Below are 27,054 nucleotides of genomic sequence, written 5' to 3' on the forward strand. Positions count from 1 at the left end.
CTAGTCATAACGTAGTCTTTTCTCAAGCTTAGTTCTGTCACAACAATTCTGTGGCACCCTATTTGACAACATGGTTCATTATTGCATTTCATTATGGCATGTCATGAACTGTTATTCATAATCATCCTATTTTTATTTTAATTGTTTATTGGGGCCAGTGGCTGTTCTTGCCTCTTGGCGAGGTCGTTTTGATGATGGGGGGGGGGGGGGGGGAATGACCCCTTTTGGAAAAACAAATGTCATCCTGACAAATGCACATGCGGAGCGGACCACCGTGATAAGGACCTGTGGCAGTTCCCCGTTAAAATGGAGGAACAGCTGTTCTGTCGCTCCAAGTGCTCAACCCTTTGTGTTTGTGCATTTGTCACCCCCCCCCCCCCCGTTCCCTGTCCGCATTAGTCAGCAGGATAGGAAAGGGGTTTCTCTTACGTTTTCATGATAAATTGTACAAAGTATTTTATTTTGTTCCCTGTCCTTTTTTATCTCTGTCCTCAACCACACTAGACCTCTCGACATGCGCGCCAGTATATTATTCATTGTTCTCTATCTCTAGCAGACCCTACATTCTCCTGCTGCTTGGCTTAAATTGTTTACATAATTTAGACCCTCCCACTTACAGCGTCACTGGCAGTGGCAGCCAATAGCATGTTTGCTTCCTGTGATGCCGGGGACTACTAGGCACCGTATTGGCTGTGGGTTGGCTGAATGGCTATAATGGCTGTTTGTGCAATGTGAGAGTAGAAACGTGAGGAGGGGGTGATTGAGAAGGGGAGGGCACACGTGCAGAGAAGCACTTTGGTGAAACTGACACGCAATTTTTTTTTTTTTTTCCCCCCCCCACCTTTATTTAACCAGGTAGGGAAGTTGAGAACAAGTTCTCATTTACAATTGCGACCTGGCCAAGATAAAGCAAGCAGTTTGACACATACAACAACACAGAGTTACACATGGAGTAAAACAAACATACAGTCAATAATATAGTAGAAAAATAAGTCTATATACAATGTGAGCAAATGAGGTGAGATGAGGGAGGTAAAGGCAAAAAAGGCCATGGTGGCGAAGTAAATACAATATAGAAAACAATATCGCAAGTAAAACACTGGAATGGTAGATTTGCAGTGGAATAAAGTGCAAAGTAGAAATATAAATAATTGGGTGCAAAGGAGCAAAATAAATAAAGGTTATTTAAGCTGGGCATGCCCCCTCTTTCTATATCCCCTCCTAGGCCTATGTTATCTAATTTAGAGGAGTAGATACTGGGTGGGTATTTCCTTGGCTTCCTCCACCGCAACATTCTTCAACCCTGTTCCTGTTTTGTACCATGTGGTTAGAGATGTTTGAATTCTTTCCCCTGTTACTATTGTAAAGTGTCTTGGGTCTTTTTAAAAGTGTTATATATGAACTACCGTTCAAAAGTTTGGGGTCATTTAGAAATGTCCTTGTTTTTGAAAGAAAAGCACTTTTTTTTGTCCATTAAAATAACATCAAATTGATCAGAAATACAGTGTAGACATTGTTAACGTTGTAAATGACTATTGTAGCTGGAAACGGCAGATTTTTATTGGAATATCTACATAGGCGTACAGAGGCCCATTATCAGCAACCATCACTCCTGTGTTCCAATGGCACGTTGTGTTAGCTAATCCAAGTTTATAATTTGAAAAGACTATCATTAGAAGAAACCCCTTTTGCAATCATGTTAGCACAGCTGAAAACTGTTGTGATTAAAGAAGCAATAAAAACTGACCTTCTTTAGACAAGTTCAGTATCTGGAGCATCTGCATTTGTGGGTTCGATTACAAGCTCAAAATGGCCAGAAACAAAGAACTTTCTTCTGAAACTCATCAGTCTATTCTTGTTCTGAGAAATTAAGGCTATTCAATGCGAGAAACTGAAGCTCTCGTGCAATGCTGTGTACTACTCCCTTCACAGCGCAAACTGTCTCTAACCAGAATAGAAAGAGTGGGAGGCCCCGGTACACAACTGAGCAAGAGGACAAGTACATTAGACTGTCAAGTTTGAGAAACAGACGCCTCACAAAAGTCCTCAACTGGTAGCTTCATTAAATAGTACCCTCAAAATCAAATCAAATCAAATGTATTTATATAGCCCTTCTTACATCAGCTGATATCACAAAGTGCTGTACAGAAACCCAGCCTAAAACCCCAAACAGCAAGCAATGCAAGTGTAGAAGCACGGTGGCTAGGAAAAACTCCCTAGAAAGGCCAAAACCTAGGAAGAAACCTAGAGAGGAACCAGGCTATGAGGGGTGGCCAGTCCTCTTCTGGCTGTGCCGGGTGGAGATTATAACAGCACATGGCCTAGATGTTCAAATGTTCATAAATGACCAGCATTGTCAAATAATAATAATCATAGTAGTTGTCGAGGGTGCAACAAGTCAGTAACACAAGAGTGTCAGTTGGCTTTTTCATAGCCGATCTTTGAGAGTATCTCTACCGCTCCTGCTGTCTCTAGAGAGTTGAAAACAGCAGGTCTGGGACAGGTAGCAAATCCGGTGAATAGGTCAGGGTTCCAGCAGGTCTGGGACAACAGGTCTGGGACAGGTAGCACGTCCGGTGAACAGGTCAGGGTTCCATAGCTGCAGGCAGAACAGTTGGAACTGGAGCAGCAGCACGGCCAGGTGAACTGGGGACAGCAAGGAGTCATCAAGCCAGGTAGTCCTGAGGCATGGTCCTAGGGCTCAGGTCCTCCGAGAGAGAGAGAGAAAGAAAGAAAGAGAAAGAGAGAATTAGAGAGAGCATATTTAAATTCACACAGGACACCGGACAAGACAAGAGAAATACTCCAGATGTGACAGACTGACCCTAGCCCCCTGACACATTAACTACTGCAGCATAAATATTGGAGGCTGAGACAGGAGGGGTCAGGAGACACTGTGGCCCCATCCGGTGAAACCCCCGGACAGGGCCAAACAGGTAGGATATAACCCCACCCACTTTGCCAAAGCACAGCCTCCACACCACTGGAGGGATATCTCCAACCACCAACACACCATCCCGGGACAAGGCCGAGTATAGCCCACAAAGATCTCCACCACGGCACAGCCAAAGGGGGGGCGCCAACCCAGACAGGAAGACCACGTCAGTGACTCAACCCACTCAAGTGACGCACCCCTCCCAGGGACGGCATGGAAGAACACCAGTAAGCCAGTGACTCAGCCCCCGTAATAGGGGTAGAGGCAGAGAATCCCAGTGGAAAGAGGGGAAACCGGCCAGGCAGAGACAGCAAGGGCGGTTCGTTGCTCCAGCCTTTCCGTTCACCTTCACACCCCTGGGCCAGACTACACTTAATCATAGGACCTGCTGAAGAGATATGTCTTCAGAAAAGACTTAAAGGTTGATACTGAATCTGCGTCACTCACATGGGTAGGCAGACTATTCCATAAAAATGGAGCTCTATAGGAGAAAGCCCTGCCTCCAGCTGTTTGCTTAGAAATTCTAGGAATAATTAGGAGGCCAGCATCTTGTAACCGTAGCGTACGTGTAGGTATGTACAGCAGGACCAAATCGGAAAGATGGGTAGGAGCAAGCCCATGTAATGCTTTGTAGGTTAGCAGTAAAGCCTTGAAATCAGCCCTTGCTTTAACAGGAAGCCAGTGTAGGGAGGCTAGCACTGGAGTAATATGATCAAATATTTTGGTTCTAGTCAGGATTCTAGCAGCCGTATTTAGCATTAACTGAAGTTTATTTAGTGCTTTATCCGGGTAGCCGGAAAGTACAGCATTGCAGTAGTCCAACCTAGAACTAACAAAGGCATGGATACATTTTTCTGCGGCATTTTTGGACAGAAAGTTTCTGATTTTTGCAATGTTACGTAGATGGAAAAAAGCTGTCCTTGAAACAGTCTTGATATGTTCTTCAAAAGAGAGATCAGGGTCCAGAGTAACGCCGAGGTCCTTCACAGTTTTATTTGAGACGACTGTACAACCATCCAGATTAATTGTCAGATTCAACAGAAGATCTCTTTGTTTCTTGGGACCTAGAACAAGCATCTCTGTTTTGTCCGAGTTTAAGAGTAGAAAGTTTGCAGCCATCCACTTCCTTATGTCTGAGACACAGGCTTCTAGCGAGGGCAATTTTGGGGCTTCACCATGTTTCATTGAAATGTACAGCTGTGTGTCATCCGCATAGCAGTGAAATTTAACATTATGTTTTCGAATGACATCCCCAAGAGGTAAAATATATATTGAAAACAATAGTGGTCCTAAAACGGAACCTTGAGGAACACCGAAATTTACAGTTGATTTGTCAGAGGACAAACCATTCACAGAGACAAACTGATATCTTTCCAACAGATAAGACCTAAACCAGGCCAGAACTTGTCCATGTAGACCAATTTGGGTTTCCAATCTCTCCAAAATAATGTGGTGATCGTTGGTATCAAAAGCAGCACTAAGATCTAGGAGCACGAGGACAGACGCAGAACCTCGGTCTGACGTCATTAAAAGGTCATTTACCACCTTCACAAGTGCAGTCTCAGTGCTATGATGGGGTCTAAAACCAGACTGAAGCGTTTCGTGTACATTGTTTGTCTTCAGGAAGGCAGTGAGTTGCTGCGCAACAGCTTTTTCAAATTTTTTTGAGAGGAATGGAAGATTCGATATAGGCCGATAGTTTTTATAATTTCTGGGTCAAGATTTGGCTTTTTCAAGAGAGGCTTTATTACTGCCACTTTTAGTGAGTTTGGTACACATCCGGTGGATAGAGAGCCGTTTATTATGTTCAATATAGGAGGGCCAAACACAGAAAGCAGCTCTTTCAGTAGTTTAGTTGGAATAGGGTCCAGTATGCAGCTTGAAGGTTTAGAGGCCATGATTATTTTCATCATTGTGTCAAAAGATGTAGTACTAAAACACTTTAGTGTCCCCCTTGATCCTAGGTCCTGGCAGGGTTGTGCAGACTCAGGACAACAGAGCTTTGGAGGAATACACAGATTTAAAGAGGAGTCCGTAATTTGCTTTCTAATGATCATGATCTTTTCCTCAAAGAAGTTCATGAATTCATCACTGCTGAAGTGAGAGCCATCCTCCATTTGCGAAGGCTGCTTTTTAGTTAGCTTTGCGACAGTATCAAAAAGAAATTTCGGATTGTTCTTATTTTCCTCAATTAAGTTGGAAAAATAGGATGATCGAGCAGCAGTGAGGGCTCTTCGATACTGCACGGTACTGTCTTTCCAAGCTAGTCGGAAGACTTCCAGTTTGGTGTGGCGCCATTTCCGTTCCAATTTTCTGGAAGCTTGCTTCAGAGCTCGTGTATTTTCTGTATACCAGGGAGCTAGTTTCTTATGACAAATGTTTTTAGGGGTGCAACTGCATCTAGGGTATTGCGCAAGGTTAAATTGAGTTCCTCGGTTAGGTGGTTAACTGATTTTTGTCCTCTGATGTCCTTGGGTAGGCAGAGGGAGTCTGGAAGGGCATCAAGGAATCTTTGGGTTGTCTGAGAATTTATAGCACAACTTTTAATGCTTCTTGGTTGGGGTCTGAGCAGATTATTTGTTGCGATTGCAAACGTAATAAAATGGTGGTCCGATAGTCCAGGATTATGAGGAAAAACATTAAGATCCACAACATTTATTCCATGGGACAAAACTAGGTCCAGAGTATGACTGTGGCAGTGAGTAGGTCCAGAGACATGTTGGACAAAACCCACTGAGTTGATGATGGCTCCGAAAGCCTTTTGGAGTGGGTCTGTGGACTTTTCCATGTGAATATTAAAGTCACCAAAAATTAGAATATTATCTGCGATGACTACAAGGTCCGATAGGAATTCAGGGAACTCAGTGAGGAACGCTGCATATGGCCCAGGAGGCCTGTAAACAGTAGCTATAAAAAGTGATTGAGTAGGCTGCATAGATTTCATGACTAGAAGCTCAAAAGACGAAAACGTCGTTGTTGTTTTTTTTGGGGTAAATTTAAATTTGTTAGCAACACCTCCGCCTTTGCGGGATGCGCGGGGGATATGGTCACTAGTGTAACCAGGGGGTGAGGCCTCATTTAACACAGTAAATTCATCAGGCTTAAGCCATGTTTCAGTCAGGCCAATCACATCAAGATTATGATCAGTGATTAGTTCATTGACTATAACTGCCTTTGAAGTGAGGGATCTAACATTAAGTAGTCCTAATTTGAGATGTGAGGTATCACAATCTCTTTCAATAATGATAGGAATGGAGGAGGTCTTTATACTAGTGAGATTGCTAAAGCGAACACCGCCATCTTTAATTTTGCCCAACCTAGATCGAGGCACAGACACGGTCTCAATGGGGATAGCTGAGCTGACTACACTGACTGTGCTAGTGGCAGACTCCACTAAGCTTGCAGGCTGGCTAACAGCCTGCTGCCTGGCCTGCACCCTATTTCATTGTGGAGCTAGAGGAGTTAGAGCCCTGTCTATGTTCGTAGATAAGATGAGAGCACCCCTCCAGCTAGGATGGAGTCCGTCACTCCTCAACAGGCCAGGCTTGGTCCTGTTTCTGGGTGAGTCCCAGAAAATGGGCCAATTATCTACAAATTCTATCTTTTGGGAGGGGCAGAAAACAGTTTTCAACCAGCGATTGAGTTGTGAGACTCTGCTGTAGAGCTCATCACTCCCCCTAACTGGGAGGGGGCCAGAGACAATTAATCGATGCCGACACATCTTTCTAGCTGATTTACACGCTGAAGCTATGTTGCGCTTGGTGACCTCTGACTGTTTCATCCTAACATCGTTGGTGCCGACGTGGATAACAATATCTCTATACTCTCTACACTCGCCAGTTTTAGCTTTAGCCAGCACCGTCTTTAGATTAGCCTTAACATCGGTAGCCCTGCCCCCTGGTAAACAGTGTATGATCGCTGGATGATTAGTTTTTTAGTCTAATACTACGGGTAATGGAGTCGCCAATAACTAGGGTTTTCAATTTGTCAGAGCTAATGGTGACCAGTCTCAATGTCAGCAGTGAAGAGGTGACTCCGGGATGCTGGCCTTCTAGGCAGAGTTACTCTGTCCAGTGTCTGTTCCTTTTTGCCAATCTTAATCTTTGTTTTTATTGGCTGAGATATGGCTTTTTCTTTGCAACTCTGCCTAGAAGTCCAGCATCGGAGTCACCTCTTCACTCTTCACTGTGTGTGTGTGTGTGTGTGTGTGTGTGTGTGTGTGTGTGTGTGTATACACACTTTAACTGATTCACATAAAGAAGGGATGTATTTTTCACGCCCACCCTTTGTTCAATCTGACAGCCACCCCTCACCTATGCTAACTCACTACAAAATGGAGATTGCCTTGTTACAACAGGGTAGGGAGCTGAAGAACATCCCGTTCTCTATTAATAAACAATTTCCTCATGAAATAGTGGAGAGACGAAGTGCCCTGTACTCCACTTTCAAAAGGCTCTGAGCAGAGAAGCAGAATTATCGACCACTAGACGAAAAATTGTACGTAAACAATGAGAATGATTTATTTCTTTCATCACATTCCCAGTGGGTCAGAAGTTTACATACACTCAATTAGTATTTGGTAGCGTTTCCTTGAAATTATTTAACTTGGGTCAAATGTTTTGGGTATCCTTCCACAAGCTCCCCACAATAAGTTGGGTGAATTTTGTCCCATTGCTCCTGACAGAGCTGGTGTAACTGAGTCAGGTTTGTAGGTCCTCCTTGCTCGCACACACTTTTTCAGTTCTGCCCACAAATATTCTATGGGATTGAGGTCAGGGCTTTGTGATGGCCTCTCCAATACCTTGACTTTGTTATCCTTAAGCCATTTTGCCACAACTTTGGAAGTATGCTTGGGGTCATTGTCCATTTGGAAGACCCATTTGTGACCAAGATTTAACTTCCTGACTGATGTCTTGAGATGTTGCTTCAATATATCCACTTAATTTTCCTTCCTCATGATGCCATCTATTTTGTGAAGTGCACCAGTCCCTCCTGCAGCATAGCGCCCCCACAACATGATGCTGCCACCCCTGTGCTTCATGGTTGGGATGGTGTTCTTCGGCTTGCAAGCCTCCCCGTTTTGACTCCGAACATAATGATGGTCATTATGGCCAAACAGTTCTATCTTTGTTTCATCTTTGTCCCCATGTGCAGTTGCAAACCGTAGTCAAGCTTTTTTATTGCGGTTTTGGAGCATTGGCTTCTTCCTTGCTGAGCAGCCTTTCAAGTTATGTCACTATAGGACTCATTTTACTGTGGATATAGATACTTTTGTACCTGTGTTTTCACAAGGTCCTTTGCTGCTGTTCTGGGATTGATTTGCACTTTTCGCACCAAAGTATGTACATCTCTAGGAGACAGAACGCGTCTCCTTCCTGAGCGGTATGACGGCTGCGTGGTCCCATGGTGTTTATACTTGCGTCCTATTGTTTGTACAGATGAACGTGGTACCTTCAGGCTTTTGGATATTGCTCCCAAGGATGAACCAGACTTGTGAAGGTCTACAATATTTTTCTGAAGTTTTGGCTGATTTCCTTTTATTTTCCCATGATGTCAAGCAAAGAGGCACTGAGTTTGAAGGTAGGCCTTGAAATACATCCACAGGTACACCTCCAATTGACTCAAATGATGTCAATTAGTCTATCAGAAGCTTCTAAAGCCATGACATAATTTTCTGGAATTTTCCAAGCTGTTTAAAGGCACAGTCAACTGGTGGTCTGTGCATATTTGTAAACAACAGCTGGTGCACGAAATCTAAAGAAGTCTCTAGATTTTGCTCGCCTGAAGTAGAGTATATTGTGATAAATTGCAGGCCACTCTACTTGCCTAGAGAGTTTTCAGCTATACTTTTTGTGGCTGTTTATTTACCACCACAGACAGATGCTGGCACTAAGACGCACACAGTCAGCTATATAAGGAAATAAGCAAACAGGAAACCACTCAGCCAGAGGCGGCGCTCCTAGTGGCCAGAGACTTTAATGCAGGGAAACTTCAATCAGTTCTACCTAATTTCTATCAACATGTTAAATGTGCAACCAGAGGGGAAAAAATTCTAGATCACCTGTACTCCACACACAGAGCTCTCCCTCGCCCTCCATTTGGTAAATCTGACCACAACTCTATCATCCTGATTCCTGCTTACAAGCAAAAATTAAAGCAGGAAGCACCAGTGACTCGGTCTATAAAAAAGTGGTCAAATGAAGCAGATGCTAAACTACAGGACTGTTTTGCTATCACAGACTGGAATATGTTCCGGGATTCTTCAGATGGCAATGAGGAGTACGCCACATTAGTCACTGGCTTTGTGAATAAGTGCATTGAGGACGTTGTACCCACAGTGACTGTACGTACATACCCCAACCAGAAGCCATGGATTACAGGCAGCATTCGCATTGAGCTAAAGGGTAGAGCTGCCTCTTTCAAGGTGCGGGACTCTAACCCGGAAGCTTACAAGAAATCCTGCTATGCCCTGTGACGACCCATCAAACAGGCAAAGCGTCAATACAGGGCTAAGATTGAATCATACTACACCGGCTCCGACGCTCGTCTTATATGGCAGGGCTTGCAAACTATTACAGACTACAAAGGGAAGCACAGCCGCGAGCTGCCCAGTGACACGAGCCTACCAGACAAGCTAAATCACTTTGAGGCAAGCAACACTGAGGCATGCATGAGAGCATCAGCTGTTCCGGACGACTGTGTGATCACGCTCTCCATAGCCGACGTGAGTAAGATCTTTAAACAGGTCAACATACACAAGGCTGCGGGGCCAGACGGATTACCAGGACATGTGCTCCGGGCATGTGCTGACCAACCGGCAGGTGTCTTCACTGACATTTTCAACAAGTCCCTGATTGAGTCTGTAATACCAACATGTTTCAAGTAGACCACCATAGTCCCTGTGCCCAAGAACACCAAGGTAACCTGCCAAAATGACTACAGACCCGTAGCACTCACGTCCGTAGCCATGAAGTGCTTTGAAAGGCTGGTAATGGCTCACATCAACACCATTATCCCAGAAACCCTAGACCCACTCCAATTTGCATACCACCCAAACAGATCCACAGATGATGCAATCTCTATTGCACTCCACACTGCCCTTTCCCACCTGGACAAAAGGAACACTTATGTGAGAATGCTATTCATTGACTACAGCTCAGCGTTCAACACCATAGTACCCTCAAAGATCATCACTAAGCAAAGGATCCTGGGACTAAACACCTTCCTCTGCAACTGGATCCTGGACTTCCTGACGGGCTGCCCCCAGTTGGTGAGGGTAGGAAACAACACATTTGCCACTCTGATCCTCAACACGGGAGCTCCCCAGGGGTGCGTGCTCTGTCCCCTCCTGTACTCCCTGTTCACCCACGACTGCATGGCCAGGCACGACTCCAACACCATCATTAAGTTTGCAGACAACACAACAGTGGTAGGCCTGGTCACCGAAAACGACAAGACAGCCTATAGGGAGGAGGTCAGAGACCTGGCCGGGTGGTGCCAGAATAACAACCTATCCTTCAACGTAACCAAGACTAAGGAGATGATTGTGGACTACAGGAAAAGGAGGACCGAGCACGCCCCCATTCTCATCGATAGGGCTGTAGTGGAGCAGGTTGAGAGCTTCAAGTTCCTTGGTGTCCACATCAACAACAAACTAGAATGGTCCAAACACACCAAGACAGTCGTGAAGAGGGCACGACAAAGCCTATTCCCCCTCAGGCAACGAAAAAGATTTGGCATGGGTCCTGAGATCCTAAAAAGGTTTAACAGCCTCAACATTGAGAGCATCCTGACTGGTTGCATCACTGCCTGGTACGGCAATTGTTCGGCATACGGCCCAGTACATCACTGGGGCTAAGCTGCCTGCCGTCCAGGACCTCTACACCAAGCGGTGTCAGAGGAAAGCCCTAAAAATTGTCAAAGACCCCAGCCACCTCAGTCATACTGTTCTCTCTACTACTGCATGGCAAGCGGTACCGGAGTGCCAAGTCTAGGACAAAAAGCCTTCTTAACAGTTTTTACCCCCAAGCCATAAGACTCCTGAACAGGTAATCAAATGGCTACCCGGACTATTTGCATTGTGTGCCCACCCCAACCCCCCCAACCCCTCTTTTTACCCTGCTGCTACTCTCTGTTTATCATATATGCATCGTCAATTTGACTATACACTCATGTACATACTACCTCAATTGGGCCGACCAACCAGTGCTCTCGCACATTGGCTAACCGGGCTATCTGCATTGTGTCCCACCCACCACCCGCCAACCCCTCTTTTATGCTACTGCTACTCTCTGTTCATCATATGTGCATAGTCACTTTAACCATATCTACAGGTACATACTACCTCAATCAGCCTGACTAACCGGTGTCTGTAAGTAGCCTCGCTACTGTATATAGCTTGTCTTTTTACTGTTGTTTTATTTCTTTACCTACCTATTGTTCACCTAATACCTGTTTTGCACTGTTGGTTAGAGCCTGTAAGTAAGCATTTCACTGTAAGGTCTACAACTGTTGTATTAGGCGCACATGACAAATAAACTTTGATTTGATATATATATATACACACACACACACACGTATATATACATGTATATATATACGTGTGTGTATGTATATATATATATATATATATGTATGTATGTATGTATGTATGTATGTATATATATGTGTGTAATATATATATATATATATATGTGTGTGTGTGTGTGTGTGTGTGTGTGTGTGTATATATATATATGTGTATGTGTATATATGTGTATATATACATATACACTGCTCCAAAAAATAAAGGGAACACTTAAACAACACAATGTAACTCCAAGTCAATCACACTTCTGTGAAATCAAACTGTCCACTTAGGAAGCAACACTGATTGACAATTAATTTCACATGCTGTTGTGCAAATGGAATAGACAACAGGTGGAAATTATAGGCAATTAGCAAGACACCCCCAATAAAGGAGTGGTTCTGCAGGTGGGAACCACAGATCACTTCTCAGTTCCTATGCTTCCTGGCTGATATTTTGGTCACTTTTGAATGCTGGCGGTGCTTTCACTCTAGAGGTAGCATGAGACGGAGTCTACAACCCACACAAGTGGCTCAGGTAGTGCAGCTCATCCAGGATGGCACATCAATGCGAGCTGTGGCAAGAAGGTTTGCTGTGTCTGTCAGCGTAGTGTCCAGAGCATGGAAGCGCTACCAGGAGACAGGCCAGTACACCAGGAGATGTGGAGGAGGCTGTAGGAGGGCAACAACCCAGCAGCAGGACCGCTACCTCTGCCTTTGTGCAAGGAGGAGCAGGAGAAGCACTGCCAGAGCCCTGCAAAATGACCTCCAGCAGGCCACAAATGTGCATGTGTCTGCTCAAACGGTCAGAAACAGACTCCATGAGGGTGGTATGAGGGCCCGACGTCCACAGGTGGGGGTTGTGTCTACAGCCCAACACCGTGCAGGACGTTTGGCATTTGCCAGAGAACACCAAGATTGGCAAATTCGCCACTGGCGCCCTGTGCTCTTCACAGATGAAAGCAGGTTCACACTGAGCACATGACAGACGTGACAGAGTCTGGAGACGCCGTGGAGAACGTTCTGCTGCCTGCAACATCCTCCAGCATGACCGGTTTGGCGGTGGGTCAGTCATGGTGTGGGGTGGCATTTCTTTGGGGGGCCGCACAGCCCTCCATGTGCTCGCCAGAGGTAGCCTGACTGCCATTAGGTACCGAGATGAGATCCTCAGACCCCTTGTGAGACCATATGCTGGTGCGGTTGGCCCTGGGTTCCTCCTAATGCAAGACAATGCTAGACCTCATGTGGCTGGAGTGTGTCAGCAGTTCCTGCAAGAGGAAGGCATTGATGCTATGGACTGGCCCACCCGTTCCCCAGACCTGAATCCAATTGAGCACATCTGGGACATCATGTCTCGCTCCATCCACCAATGCCACGTTGCACCACAGACTGACCAGGAGTTGGCGGATGCTTTAGTCCAGGTCTGGGAGGAGATCCCTCAGGAGACCATCCGCCACCTCATCAGGAGCATGTCCAGGCATTGTAGGGAGGTCATACAGGCACATGGAGGACACACACACTACTGAGTCTCATTTTGACTTGTTTTAAGGACATTACATCAAAGTTGGATCAGCCTGTAGTGTGGTTTTCCACTTTAATATTGAGTGTGACTCCAAATCCAGACCTCCCTGGGTTGATAAATTGGATTTCCATTGATTATTTTTGTGTGATTTTGTTGTCAGCAAATTTAATTATGTAAAGAAAAAAGTATTTAATAAGATTATTTCTTTCATTCAGATCTAGGATGTGTTGTTTAAGTGTTCCCTTTATTTTTTTGAGCAGTATATATATATATGTATGTGTGTGTATATATATATATGTATATATGTGTATATATATATATGTATATATATATATATATGTGTATATATATATATGTACCCAACAAATACAGTGAGCTACAAAAGTATTGGGACGGTGACACATTTAAAAAAATAACGTTTTTGCGTTGTACTCTAGCACTTTGGGTTTGAAATGATACAATGACTGAGGTTAAAGTACAGACTGTCTGCTTTAATTTGAGGGTATTTTCCATCCATTTTGTGTGAACCGTTTATAAATTACAGCACTTTTTTTTTTACATAGTCTCCCCATTTTAGGGGAGCAAAAGTTTTGGGACAAATTCACTAATGTGTGTAATAAAGTAGTCAAGTTTCGTATTTGGTCCCGTATTCCTAGCATGCAATGTTTACATCAAGCTTGCAACTCTACAAACTTGTTGGATGCTTTTGCTATTTGTTTAAATTGTGTTTCAGATTATTTTGTGCCCAATAGAAATGAATGGTAAATAATGTATTGTTATTTTGGAAATAAGAATATATGTTTCTAAACACTTCTACATTAATTGTGATAAATGAGTGAAAGTTAGACTCACACATATCATACCCCCAAGACATCCTAACATCTCACCATTATAATAACAGGGGAGGCTAGCTCTTTTGAGGGGGTGGGATATTTGTGCATCTAACTTTCTCACTTATTATTCACGGTTCATTCAGGATTATCAATAATCATGGTAACATGCACATTAATGTAGAAGTGTTTAGAAACATTCTATTTTTATTTAAAATAAAATGGGGGGACCATATACAAAAAGTGCTGTAATTTATAAACGGTTCACCCAATATGGATGACAATAGCCTCAATAGCCGACACTCTGCACTTTAACCTCAGTCATTATTTGATTTAAAATCCAAACTTTTGGAGTATAGAGCTAAAAGAAAAAATGCTTCACTGTCCCAATAATTAGGAGGGCACTGTATTAGGTTACCATTGCACCATCACTCATTCAAATGCTTGGCATGCTCGAAAGTAAGTGGACCGGTAGCCTAGATGGTATGGCCAAACTACATTATTGCTGTGAGAGAGGCTATGATGTCATGCTCCTATTTAAACTTGGAGCTGATACCAAGACCAACCTGGTCTCATAGACTAGACGTAACATAGTAAATGCAAATCTGGGACACTCAAATTAGCAAGTTATGTTTGGTATGGTTGCACAAGATAGATGGTTACTTAAGGCAAAAACGAAGTAGGGTGGTAGGTCAGAGTGGATGGGTGGGTGTATAAAGTGCATGTCAAGCAACCCAGTTCGAATCTCATCATGGACAACTTAAGCATTTTAGTTAATTAGCAACTTTTCACCTACTTACTTATTTTGCACCAATTAACATGTTAGCTAACCCTTCCCCTATCCTTAACCATAACCCTTTAACATATCTCCTAAATGTAACCTTAAGTCTTATCCTAGCTAACATTATTCACCTAGCTAGAATTCGTAACATTTGGTACGTTTTTATACATTTTTATAAATTTGCCAATACGTAACAAATCATACGAAATGGTTGATGGACATCCAGAAATTAATACACACCATACAAAACGTAACATATCATACTAAATGGAGTGTCTCGGATTTACAGACATAATACGAAATGCTTTGAGACCAGGTTGCCAAGACAGGAGATGGAAACGCAATCATCTATGGATTAATAAAGAATTGAACAAGATTGTCTTTTGCATAGAAGTGTGGGCTGTAGCATTTACTTTTAAATTGTTTGAATAGATAATAAATCACTATAGGTGGCCATGGCATGCATTTCTTGTTTTGAAAAAGTCACTGCAAAAGATTAACCATTCTGGCCACACCTTTACAGTAATGTGATAAAATTTGCTATTGTGATTTCTTTTAGAAACTGACGTGTCCCAATTCCAACATTTCCCAATCATAAAACAAGTTAGGGTGTTTTTGATAACATAAAACATTGTCAAATCTCAATCCACGGAGGGCTGAGTGTCTGTGGGTTTTTGCTCCTCCCTTGTACTTGATTGAATAATTAAGGTCACTAATTAGCAGTGGTAAGTTGTTTTTGGGGGTATCTGTACTTTACTATTTATATTTTAGCTGACTTTTACTTCACTACATTCCTAAAGAAAATAATATACTTTTTACTCCATTCATTTTACCTGACACCCAAAAGTACTTGTTACGTTTTGACAGGAAAATGGTCGAATTCACACACTTATCAAGAGAACATACCTGGTCATTCCTACTGCCTCTGATCTGGCACTCACTAAACACAAATGCTTTGTTTGTAAATTATGTGTGAGCGTTGGAGTGTGCCACTGGATATCTGTCAATTTCAAAAAAAAAAGTGTGGTCTGATTTGATTAATATAAGAAATGTTGAAATGGTTTTACTTTTTACTTAAGTACATTTGAGCAATTCCATTTACTTTTGATGCTTAAGTATATTTAAAACCAAATACTTTCAGACGTTTACTCAAGTAGTATTTTACTGGGTGACTTTTACTGGAGTCATTTTCTATTAAGGGATCTTTTACTTTTACTCAAGTATGACAACAGAGTACTTTTTCCACCACTGCTAATTAATAAAGAACTCCCCTCACCTCTAGAAATGTGTTGTTCCACTAAAGTAGCTAGCAAGTTTACTAGATGGCGACATCAGTTGCCTTGGTAAACGGACTTGCTAGTTTAGTTAACCAAACCGTCAGTTCTAGCTTCCTATTATGAAAATAAAATTCAACATTGCCAATCATGTTTTCAGTTTAACTTTTGCTTTCAAAAGAAGCTCAAACATGTAAGAATGAACTATAGCCATTGAATTCCACTGCCAACATACTGTGTGTTTTGGGGTAAATGCACGCTCTATAATGCCTTTCAATCCAATCAGAAACGAGTATTCAACAATGCCATGGCATAATTAAGCAATAAGGCACGACGGGGTGTGGTATATGACTAGTATAAAGAGTTTGTGGTCATACGCACAACATTAAAAACATAGGTGCTGGGCTAATAAAGAATACTAGTACAGAACAAGAATGCCCGCATACTGTTAAAGCTCCCAATTCACCGCTTTATTGACAACGTTTCGATCCGAAATGGATCTTCGTCAGGTCAAATACACTGAGTGTTCACATCCCAGAATATACACATTTCACCTCACATGACCATAGCGGACATGACGCACGGTGGGTGCAAAAAAAAATATTTGTATATCTCTAATTATTAAATAACAATGAGATGGGTGCATGCAATGGTTCCAGAACATACTATATATTTCCAAAATGACCAAGTGGGTTTATTTTTTTATTTCACAAGGTAAGCCAGTTGAGAACAAGTTCTCATTTACAACTGCGACCTGGCCAAGATAAAGCAAAGCAGTGCGACAACAACACAACACAGAGTTACACATGGGATAAACAAACGTACCGTCAATAACACAATAGAAAAATGTGTATACAAATGAAGTAAGGAGGTAAGGCAATAAATAGGCCAATAGTGGCGAAGTCATTCAAATTGAGCAATTCACACTGGAGTGATATGTGCAGAGAAGGATGTGCAAGTAGAAATACTGATGTGCAAGTAGAAATACTGATGTGCAAAAGAGCATTGATGATGAAGTACCCCTGCTGTGTCCTGGAATAGAACCACATCATCAATTTAGCATTTCCAGAGTCAAATATGGCGCAAGAATGGATTATTAGGGCTGACAATCACGTTCTTCTAAAAAAAACAACACTTTGGCATAATTATTCGGTGCCATTTCATGGAGGCTCGTCACAACATTATCTCTTTGAGATACATTGGCAGGGAACATGTTAAGACTCCTAGGAGGAGCAGAGATACTGATAATCTATTATTGAGAAGATAATTGTATTGGCTTCACCGTTTGTGTACCATGTCTCCTAGAGGCCTGAACCAGGAGTTTGATATCAGACCATTTCTTTCCTGAATATGTTACTTTGATTTGTTTTGCCTTCCAGGTTACCCACTTGGTCATTTTGTAAATATATATTATGATCTTTGTTATTTAATTATTAGAGATATACAAATGTTTTTTGCACACACCGTGCGTCATGTCCGCTATGGTCATGTGAGGTGAATATTTTTTGGGGCTGTGAACACTCAGTGTTTGACCTGACGAAGAACCGTTTTGGATCGAAACGGTGTCAATAAAGCGGTGAATTGGGAGCTTTAATTAACAGTATATGGCCAGTGTACCACGGTTTAGGGCTGTTCATACGCACAACGCAACACGGAGGCCTTATTTCTAGTATAAACAGGTTACCAATGTAATTAGAGCAGTGAAAATAAATGTTTTATCATACCCGTTGAGGATGCATCGTGGCTCTTGTGCTTAATCTGCCAGTGTGGCTTTTTAAGAACGGCTCACAACAATACTTGAACCTAGTGCACTATTTTTGACTAGGGTTATGGCCAAAAGTCGTGCACGATGTAGGGTTTAGGGTGCCATTTGGGATGTGTACTACTATGTCCTGCATTCTCTGCCCTCTGATTACTTGATGACTGTCAACCAGTATTTTCCTCTCGAGTCATGTCTGAGTGAATTTATCAAATTTACCGTCATCAAATTAGTTGGGACTGATGCTACAAAAATAAATTAGTGCAAGTGTAACGGATGGGGATTTGTAAACTCACTCCTGAGCCTGATGTATCCACTTGTTGCTAATTTGGATCCCTTTTGGTGATGCAACTGGCTAAGGAAGTTTTAGGAGGGTGGTCAAGTGTGTTTGGATGAAAGGTTCCCAGGTTCTAGTCTCAGTGGGAGAAAGTGGTATGGCTAGCACTGTAACGTCCGCCACAAGCTAAATGCCTCCAACTCTTGATAATTCAACATGTCAATGTTTAAAATGTATCTGCTCTTATCGACAATACATTTATCTCAATCAATCCCAGGATGCATTGGAGACGGCAGCAAGGGCAGAGGGCGGTTTCTCCCTGGACGGTGGCGCTCCCTACATGAAAGAGCTGGAGGAGGAAGCAGTGCGGAGCAAATACCAACGCAGCGTCGGCGTCCTCAAACCTATCCGATCCACCAGCAAGTAAGCAAGCAGCACCACCACTGTTGGTAAGGCCTATAGTTTTTCCTTGTCAGGCCAAGTGGTCAGGAAAGACCGGGTCCTAGGTATAGGTGCTTTCTCACCTCTATTGAAATAGCCCTTTTTAAATAATATTTATCACACAGTTCTTTACAGTAACCTGGCCTAAACCACCAAAGAGCAAGCAGCAACATGGTGGCAAGGAATAACTAAGCAGGACATTTTGAGGGAGACTCCTCTTGCTGTACCAGTATAGACGTTCCTCTCTCTAAATTATCTGTCCCCCACAACTCCACCCCACTCCCCCCACAGGTACGAGCACCCAGTGGACAACGCGGGCCTCTTCTCCTTCATGACCTTCAACTGGCTGACCCCGTTGGCCGTGCACGCCCACCGCAAAGGCCAGCTACTGCTGGAGGACGTGTGGTCCGTGTCCCAGTTTGAGAGCTGCGAGGTTAACCACCGCAGGTCAGTACTGATTGCTGTGTATACGGGGTCATAAAGGTCACCCTTCCAAGGACAGTTTATTGAAAAATACCAAGATTGTGCTTGGCCTGGGTCTCCGTCTCGGTCATATTTTTCAACATTATAACTGGTCTTTTTTGTTACACCTGAGTTTTGGTCTCAAGGTTTTAGGTCGGAGTTCTCGACAGTTCCAGTTTATGGACAGTGATAATCAGATTGTAGAGGGGGGACAGTTTCAGAGGAAGACAGAGAAAAGGCTGAGACGGGATTCGTACCCATATGTGGTGCCTGACCCCGGCACGACAATTCCAGTCTTGACTCTTAGTAGAGGGAGAATAGAATGAGTAATTGTTGGTCGACTGTGGTTTGATCACCTGTGTGCGCAGGTTGGCCGGGCTGTGGGAGGAGGAGCGCAGGGTGAAAGGGGACGAGGCCTCCCTGTGCGGTGTGGTCTGGACGTTCTGTCGGACGCGCCTGCTTCTCTCTATCCTCTGCCTCATGGTCACCCAGCTAGCCGGCTTCAGTGGCCCAGTAAGTAACGCCATCTCACCCTCCCCTGGGGAGGCTTTGTCTTTCAGTAGCTCGCTCTTGCTCTCTCTCACTCTCGCTCTCTCAAATGTTATTAGCAGGGTGTGTCAATCCCCTGCCTCTGTCCCCTTCCCTCCATCAAGGCTGAGGCCTACAGGTGAGTGTTACATGTGTTAAGATTCTTCTGTCTCAATGTTAACCCTTTACACTCGTCGTGGGAATTGGCCTATATGGATGGGGCTAAATTGAAATGTTTCTTACAGAAATATGAAAAGCATAAGCATGGTAGCTATTGAAAGGGAAGAGTTTGGACCAAAGTTGAGTACACAATCTTTCACCTGACACAAGACTGAACCCAAACATTACACTGTTGATTTTATATGCATTTTATATTTACTGTATTTTTCACCCATATTTGTTGATAGCGAAGTCTGAAAAAACTTTGGTTACGTTCAGTAACATGATAAGAATATTCATGGGAAAGGTGGGGAAGATGCAACATAAGAAAGAAAATGACAAGGGTGTCTAACTAATGTTTCCAAGGGGCCACACACCTCTCCAAAGTGGGCAGTTCCTAGATGATTTCAATGCACTTTTATGACTCAAAGAATAGTATTTTTGAGCTTTCCTAGCTGTGCCATTGATGAGCTAGAGCAAGCACACTTACATATATTTTGTATGGAACACAACCCTGCATCCCTGCCATCACACAATTACTGTTGTTTACACAATCCAAATATGGCCCATTATAAATGGCAATCTGGGTCAGATGGGCATAATTTGAAAGCTTGTTCTTCTGGCTACATGACTAGCTAAGTTATAAAATAAGATCTTAGTGTTAGGCTTTCGCTAGGCAATTCAGAGAAACAGATGGTCATTTTAGTGTGCATAGAAAGGAGTCAGGAGTGCATCCAGGTGCGTATTCTGCAGTGAATTTTTTCCACAATAGACAAACTTAGGCTCATTCTGTTCAGAACAACCCATGGTATGACGTCGTGTCATCTTGTAACTGTACATCAAACATAGTAATAAAAACACTATATATGATATGGAAATGTGAAGTGCACATTTGGACTCACGGGTGTTTGGCTTGCTTGTATGACATCACAACGGTATTTATAATCCTCAGAGTCCTCTTAATTTACAGCATTCCCCTCACTCAGACAACCATTTTATTTTATCAAAAGTTGCGTAATTAGCGGGAGGGATGGGGGTAACTTCTTGTCGTGAGCAGTGCTCAAGTTCAGAGAGGCTGTCAGTCAAAACCCATACAGCGTTGGGAAGCGCAGAGCTTGAGCTCTAACGTCATTTATAAACTGGGTGGTTCGAGCCATGAATGCTGATTGGCTGACAGCCGTGGTTTACGGTCTGATATACCACGGCTGTCAGCCAATCAGCATTCAGGGCTCGAACCACCCAGTTTATAAATGACGTTAGGGTTATGACAAAACATTTATTTTTACCGCTCTAATTAACTTGATAACCAGTTTATAATAGCAATAAGGCACCTCGGGAGTTTGTGGTATATGGACAATATACCACGGCTAAGGGCTGTATCCAGTTACTGTACAGCCACTGCGTTCCAATTTAGGTGCTTAACAGTGTCCAACTCTGCCATTTTCAACCCGTATATGGTTATGAGTGTAAAGGGCTACACTGGGGTCTTACAATTGCCTTACTGACGACTCATTCGAAACAAATGAACTGGATACTGGAGGAGAGTTATTGGATAGGTTATTGTTTTTGTGTTTGTACCAGTCCCACTCAATTCTGTTTCTTTTCGATTCAATGGTGTCATCTTGGATCCATTGTGTGGCTTAAGGAGATGTTATGGAAATTGTGAATCTTTGTACTTTAGTTAACAGTATTTAGTCAGAAACTGTACTCCTGTCTGTCACCCTCTGGAGGGTCTCTGTGAATAGATAGATGACACCTCTTGCAATTGTCCATCCTACAGCTGTTTTTTAATGTTATTCTGGTGTTTGTAGGCCTCTCCTAGATGAGAACAGGTGCTTTAGAGGGAAGGGTTGTGTTCATTAGGTACCAAATGGAAGAAAACGGACAAACAGGGAGGGATTACCTGGACTTGCCCAATAAGAAATGCTAATTTTAGTTTTCTGTTGCAAAGCGCTTTCTGTTGCATGTCCTAATGAACACGACCCAGGTGTTAGGGTTAATCAGTCCCATTTTTCCTAGGATAGCCTCTGTCATCCTCCTCTCTTCCACAGGGAACACAGTGAGCCGTCTCTACCTCTGTGCTGTGAAGGGTTGAAAAATTCCCTAAACTTCTCCACAATTCCCATGTTTTCCAGACAATTCTGAACCTGAATTTTCATGAAAACCTAGGAACTTTGGGAAAGTTTCAGGAATTTTGCAACCCAACTACTGTCTCATCTGCTCTTACTATAGCAGCACAGCAACACACCTGTGTCTCTCACCCAGGTTAAATCAACCCAACTAGCACAGAATGTTCCTGTAATGCTTCCTCGTGGTTCTCCTTTGGTAATTAGACAAATAATTTGCCTACAACGTTTTGGTAACGTTATGTTGGTTCAGGAACCTTCCCACAACCTCATTTTTTTCCTTCCTAGAACATAAGCCAAAATTTGTTAGCTGGGAAGATAATATGGATGGGCAGTTAGGGGTGGGGTGAGGGCATGGCATACAAGTGTTTGTGCTCACTGCTCCCCCCATGCAAGGTGGCGTGTGACAGAGGCTGTTCTTCAGATTCCACAGGGTGTCCGTTTAAACCCCTCGGCGAGAAATAGAGAATGAAGCGGGCAGAGACCCTGGGGGAAGAAAGCCGGAGAGGTAAGGGCATGTTTCTCATGCAGGGATGGATCAAAAGTTATCTTTCCCTGAAATGCTTTTGTCTCTCACTCTCTCTTGCTCACTCTCCCCCCCCCTCTCTCTCTCTCACTCATAAAAATCTCTTCATAAAAATAATTGATAGGTTACCACAATGCACAGTAAAATGCTGTTCGATGTTGTTAATAACATTGCTTTTATTTTGATGTTTATTTCCAATATCCAATGCTGTTTTGTTTTATTGCTATAGAAATCTACTGTTAAACCGAAACTTCCACCCAAATGATCAGTCAGACTTTCATATTAGTGTCTCAGAGAATCGGACCGGTTTTCCCTTTAAATGCGAGGTGTTGTTGGACTGTTTAACCTCAGGCTGGGGGGGTGAAAAAAATACTTGACTTGTATCAACAGACTCTACCTTTTTGGGGCCTCATAATCCCCTCTCACTAAAAGCCTTGTTGGCCTGGTCCGCTGTTGGAACACCATTCCTGTAGGATCAGTGCCAGTGAGGCAGGGCAGAGGGGCTTCGGCCTTCCCCCTCTCTGGATCTTTGGACAATCACCTAAGGGGAGACGCAACTAAATATGAGATGTCACATATCTCAACCCAGAGGACTAGAAACGTAAAAAAAAAAAAACTGAGGCTAAACCTTACAAAAGACTCTGTTGACCTGAACTTGTGCCTCTAATGTGAATTGCGTTTGTTACTCTTTCCTGTTGCATCTGATCAGCTAATTTTTATTTTTACATGAGTGCTGTTTGTGCAATTTTTAAAAATAGTTTACACATGGTTTCACGGTTTCTTTTTGCCTATTTCAATAAAACATGCATTTATCAACAATGTAGGTTTGTTGACACTCCCTGTTTGTGGACTGATTAACTTTAATGTGGAATTGATAGTTAGTACATCGTATGTGTGTGTCAGTATGTGTGTGGGAGATTCAACACTTTTTCCCCCCATTCGTTATGCTTTGTCGCTCTCCGTCTGTATAGTCTGCTGACGTTAACTTCCAGGCCTTCTAAACATAACTGAATGGCCCCAATACCCGCTGTGATTGTAGGTATAATGTCTGAAGGTATCATCTCTGAATGTTTGAATACACTTACATGATGATGCAAACAATAGGAAATTATATGTTGGAATGGGATTCTGTGTCTCTGTGCCAAAAAAACAGCAGTGTCAGAATCTTTCACTGTTTCTCTCGTTCTCTTTTAAAGGATCTTATCAAAATCTTAGCAAAAGGCCAACAGAGGTAAAGGGTGAGAGCTGAAACTAAAGAAAAATCGTTTTCTATCTCAAATCAGTAGAGCCTGTTCAGTTTCCCTCTTCAGATGATTATCGGTAGTCATGGCATGACGGCTTTTAGCTAGTCTTGATTTAGTAGATGTCCATGATAATGACTGCAGTGGTGGTGATGTAGATGTCTCTTGGACATGGTGCTGCTGTCAGTCATGTGCTCTTATCTTTCCCTCCTCATCCCCGTCCTCTCCTGCCCTCTCTTCTCCTGCTAGGCCTTTGTGGTGAAGCGGCTGTTGGAGTACACAGAGCAGGCGGAGCCCGACCTGCCCTACGGCCTGCTGCTGGTCGTGGGGCTGCTGTGCACCGAGCTGGTCCGCTCCTGGTCACTGGCGCTCACCTGGGCCCTCAACTACCGCACAGGCACCCGCCTGCGGGGAGCCATCCTCACCATGGCCTTCCACAAGATCCTGCGGCTCCGCAGCATCCGAGACAAATCCATGGGACAGGTGGGATCACCAGACAGAGCGTTCACGCAAATGTTTTTTCTTTAAGAGAACTGGGCAGGTGAGATGGGGTGGGGGGTAAAGGGGTGAGATAATGGTTAGCCTCACAATAATGCTAGCTCCCATTTAAACTAAAACGTGTTTCGGGTTTTCAGATGTTGCTTATCGTTAGTGTGAATGAGAAAGTGCCAAGCACTCCTTTTATTGTATTCGAGACACACCTTTAATACAATGCTATTGTTGCCAAAACGCATGATTTGCAACACAATACATGTGCATGCAGAGTAAGAGATAAAGATGGTGTAGTTCTGTACTGCTGTAAGTGTCTCTTGCTTTCTTTGTTGCTCTCTCTGCAGTTGATCAACATGTGTTCTAACGACGGCCAGCGGATGTTTGAGGCTGCGGCTGTGGGCAGTCTGCTGGCAGGTGGGCCTCTTATTGCTGTGCTGGGGATGGGCTACAACCTGGCTATACTGGGGCCCACCTCCTTACTGGGCTCTGCAGTCTTTATCCTCTTCTACCCTGCTATGGTGAGCAGCCCACATGCATACATACAGTACCAGTCAAAAGTTTGGACACACCTACTCATTCCAGGGTTTTCCTTTATTTTTACTATGTTCTACATTGTAGAATAATAGTGAAGACATCACAACTATGAAATAGCACATATGGAATCATGTAGAAACCAAAAAAGTGTTAAACAAATCAAATATATTTGGATTCTTCAATGTAGCCACCCTTTGCCTTGATGACAGCTTTGCACACTCTTGGCGTTTTCTCAACCAGCTTCATGAGGTTATCACCGGGAATGCATTTCAATTAACAGGTGTGCCTTGTTAAAAGTTAAATAGTGGAATTTCTTTCCTCCTTATTTCGTTTGAGCCAATCATTTGTGTTGTGACAAGGTAGGGGTGGTATACAGACAATAGCCCTATTTGGTAAAAGACCAAGTCCATATTATGGCAAGAACAGCTCAAACAAAGAGAAACGACAGTCCATCATTACTTTAAGACATGAAGGTCAGTCAATCCAGAACATTTCAAGAACTTTGTGCAGTCGCAAAAACCATCAAGCGCTATGATGAAACTGGCTCTCATGAGGACCGCCTCAGGAAAGGAAGACCCAGAGTTACCTCTGCTGCAGAGGATAGGCTCATTAGAGTTACCAGAAATAAAATGCTTCACAGAGTTCAAGTAACAGACACATCTCGACATCAATTGTTCTGAGGAGACTGCGTGAATCAGGCCTTCATGGTCGAATTTCTGCAAAAGAACTACTACTAAAGGACACCAATAAGAAGAAGAGAATTGCTTTGGCTAAGAAACACGAGCAATGGATATTAGACCGGTGGAAATCTCTCCTTTGATCTGATGAGTCCAAATTTGAGATTTTTGGTTCCATCCGCCGTTTCTTTGTGAGACGCGGAGTAGGTCTACAGATCTCCAAATGTGTGGTTTCCACCATGAGGCATGGAGGAGGTGTGATGATGAGGGGGTGCTTTGCTGGTGACACTGTCTGTAATTTATTTAGAATTCAAGGCACACTTAATCAGCATGGCTACCACAGCGTTCTGCAGCGATAAGCCATCCAATCTGGTTTGTGCTTAGTGGGACTATAATTTGTTTCTCAACAGGACAATGACCCAACACACCTCCAAGAAGGAGAGTGATGGAGTGCTGCAGTGCTGCATCAGATGACCTGGTCTCCACAATCACCCGACCTCAACCCAATTGAGATGGTTTGGGATGAGTTGGACCGCAGAGTAAAGGAACAGCAGCCAAAAAGTGTTCTGCATATGTGGGAACTCCTTCAAGACTGTTGGAAAAGCGTTCTAGGTGAAGTTGGTTGAGAGAATGCCAAGAGTGTACAATGCCGTCATCAAGGCAAAGGGTGACTACTTTGAAGAATCTCAAATATATTTTGATTTGTATCACACTTTTTTGGTTACTACATGATTCCATATGTGTTATTACATAGTTCTGATGTCTTCACTATTATTCTACAATGTCGAAAATAGTAAAAATAAAGAAAAACCCTTGAATGAGTAGGTGTGTCCAAACTTTTGACTGGTACTCTACATGCATGCAGACTTGGATATAAACAAACAAAAAAACACACACACTCATACACAGAACAGTGAAAAGACATAACCTTTCTCTGTGTTCCCTGCTGCAGATGTTCAGTTCGAGGCTGACTGCCTACTTCAGGAGGAAGGGCATGGCCGTGACGGACCGTCGGGTCCAGAAGATGAACGAGATCCTCAACTACATCAAGTTCATCAAGATGTATGCCTGGGTCAAGGCCTTCTCCCAGGATGTGCGCAGTAAGTGCTGTGTGTGAGATTTAATTTATCAATTAGCTGGTTCATTAATTCCATACTGAATGACTAGTGGTATTCCATGTAAACTTTTTTGCAGTCATCTGCGCAGAATATCAGATGTGATCTGGTGTTTTAATCTCAGGTCAATCTTCTTAGATGAAGACTAGTGACTGACGGACTGGCTGGCTGACTCATTGGGCGCATTCGAGCTGATAAGTTTTGTGAAGTCTGTGCCCAACGTTGGTCACCGCCTTGCAAAGTTGTGTTGCATTATGGGGATAAACAATTAGTAAAATGCACCTCTCCTGTCGACTTCCATCTGTAGTCGTATGCATGGGATACGACCATTATTTTACTGACTGACTGATTTATTGTTTGACTGGCTGGCTGGCTCGTTGGATGACTGACTGACTGACTGGCTTATTCATTGGCTGGCTGGTTGGATGACTGACGGACTCATTGTTTGACGGCCTGACGGACTCGTTGTTTGACTGACGACTGGACTGACTCGTTGTTTGACTGACGAACTGACTGACTTGTTGTTTGACTGACGGACTGACTCATTGATTGTCTGACTGACTGATATATTTGCCCCTGCAGGGATTCGAGAGGAGGAGCGCATCATCCTAGAGAGGACTGGCTACTTCCAGAGCATCACAGTAGGCGTGGCTCCCATCGTCGTGGTGATCGCCAGCGTTGCCACGTTCTCCACTCACATGCTGCTGGGCTACGACCTCACCGCCGCTCAGGTAGCTACCAGGTCTCTGGTCCAATCCCAGTCTGCCTCCAAATGGCACCCTCTTCCCTATTTAGAGCACTAGACTTGAG

At 43.4% G+C, this 27,054-nt stretch overlaps 1 protein-coding gene across 6 annotated transcripts in view; it reads left to right on the forward strand.

Annotated features, from left to right (window-relative positions):
* LOC106580650 (ATP-binding cassette sub-family C member 5) overlaps positions 1–27,054 on the forward strand; it is a 58,596-nt gene that overhangs the window by 3,048 nt on the left and 28,494 nt on the right. For 4 of the 6 annotated variants that reach the window (XR_001322932.3, XM_014161943.3, XM_014161941.3 and 1 more), the window contains exons 3-9: positions 18,221–18,366; positions 18,676–18,831; positions 19,215–19,359; positions 23,676–23,909; positions 24,263–24,436; positions 26,082–26,229; positions 26,827–26,975. Coding sequence is in view for 5 of the 6 variants with exons in the window: in XM_014161943.3 (XP_014017418.3) it covers positions 18,221–18,366; positions 18,676–18,831; positions 19,215–19,359; positions 23,676–23,909; positions 24,263–24,436; positions 26,082–26,229; positions 26,827–26,975 (1,152 nt within the window). In the remaining variant the exon portion in view is untranslated. Of the gene's footprint in view, positions 1–18,220; positions 18,367–18,675; positions 18,832–19,214; positions 19,360–20,735; positions 22,168–23,675; positions 23,910–24,262; positions 24,437–25,622; positions 25,797–26,081; positions 26,230–26,826; positions 26,976–27,054 lie in introns of those variants that run through there. The other 2 variants (XM_045703340.2, XM_045703341.2) reach the window with 2 other exon arrangements.

Source organism: Salmo salar, chromosome 20, assembly GCF_965601325.2.
Source record: "Salmo salar chromosome 20, fSalSal1, whole genome shotgun sequence".
NCBI lineage: Eukaryota > Metazoa > Chordata > Actinopteri > Salmoniformes > Salmonidae > Salmo > Salmo salar.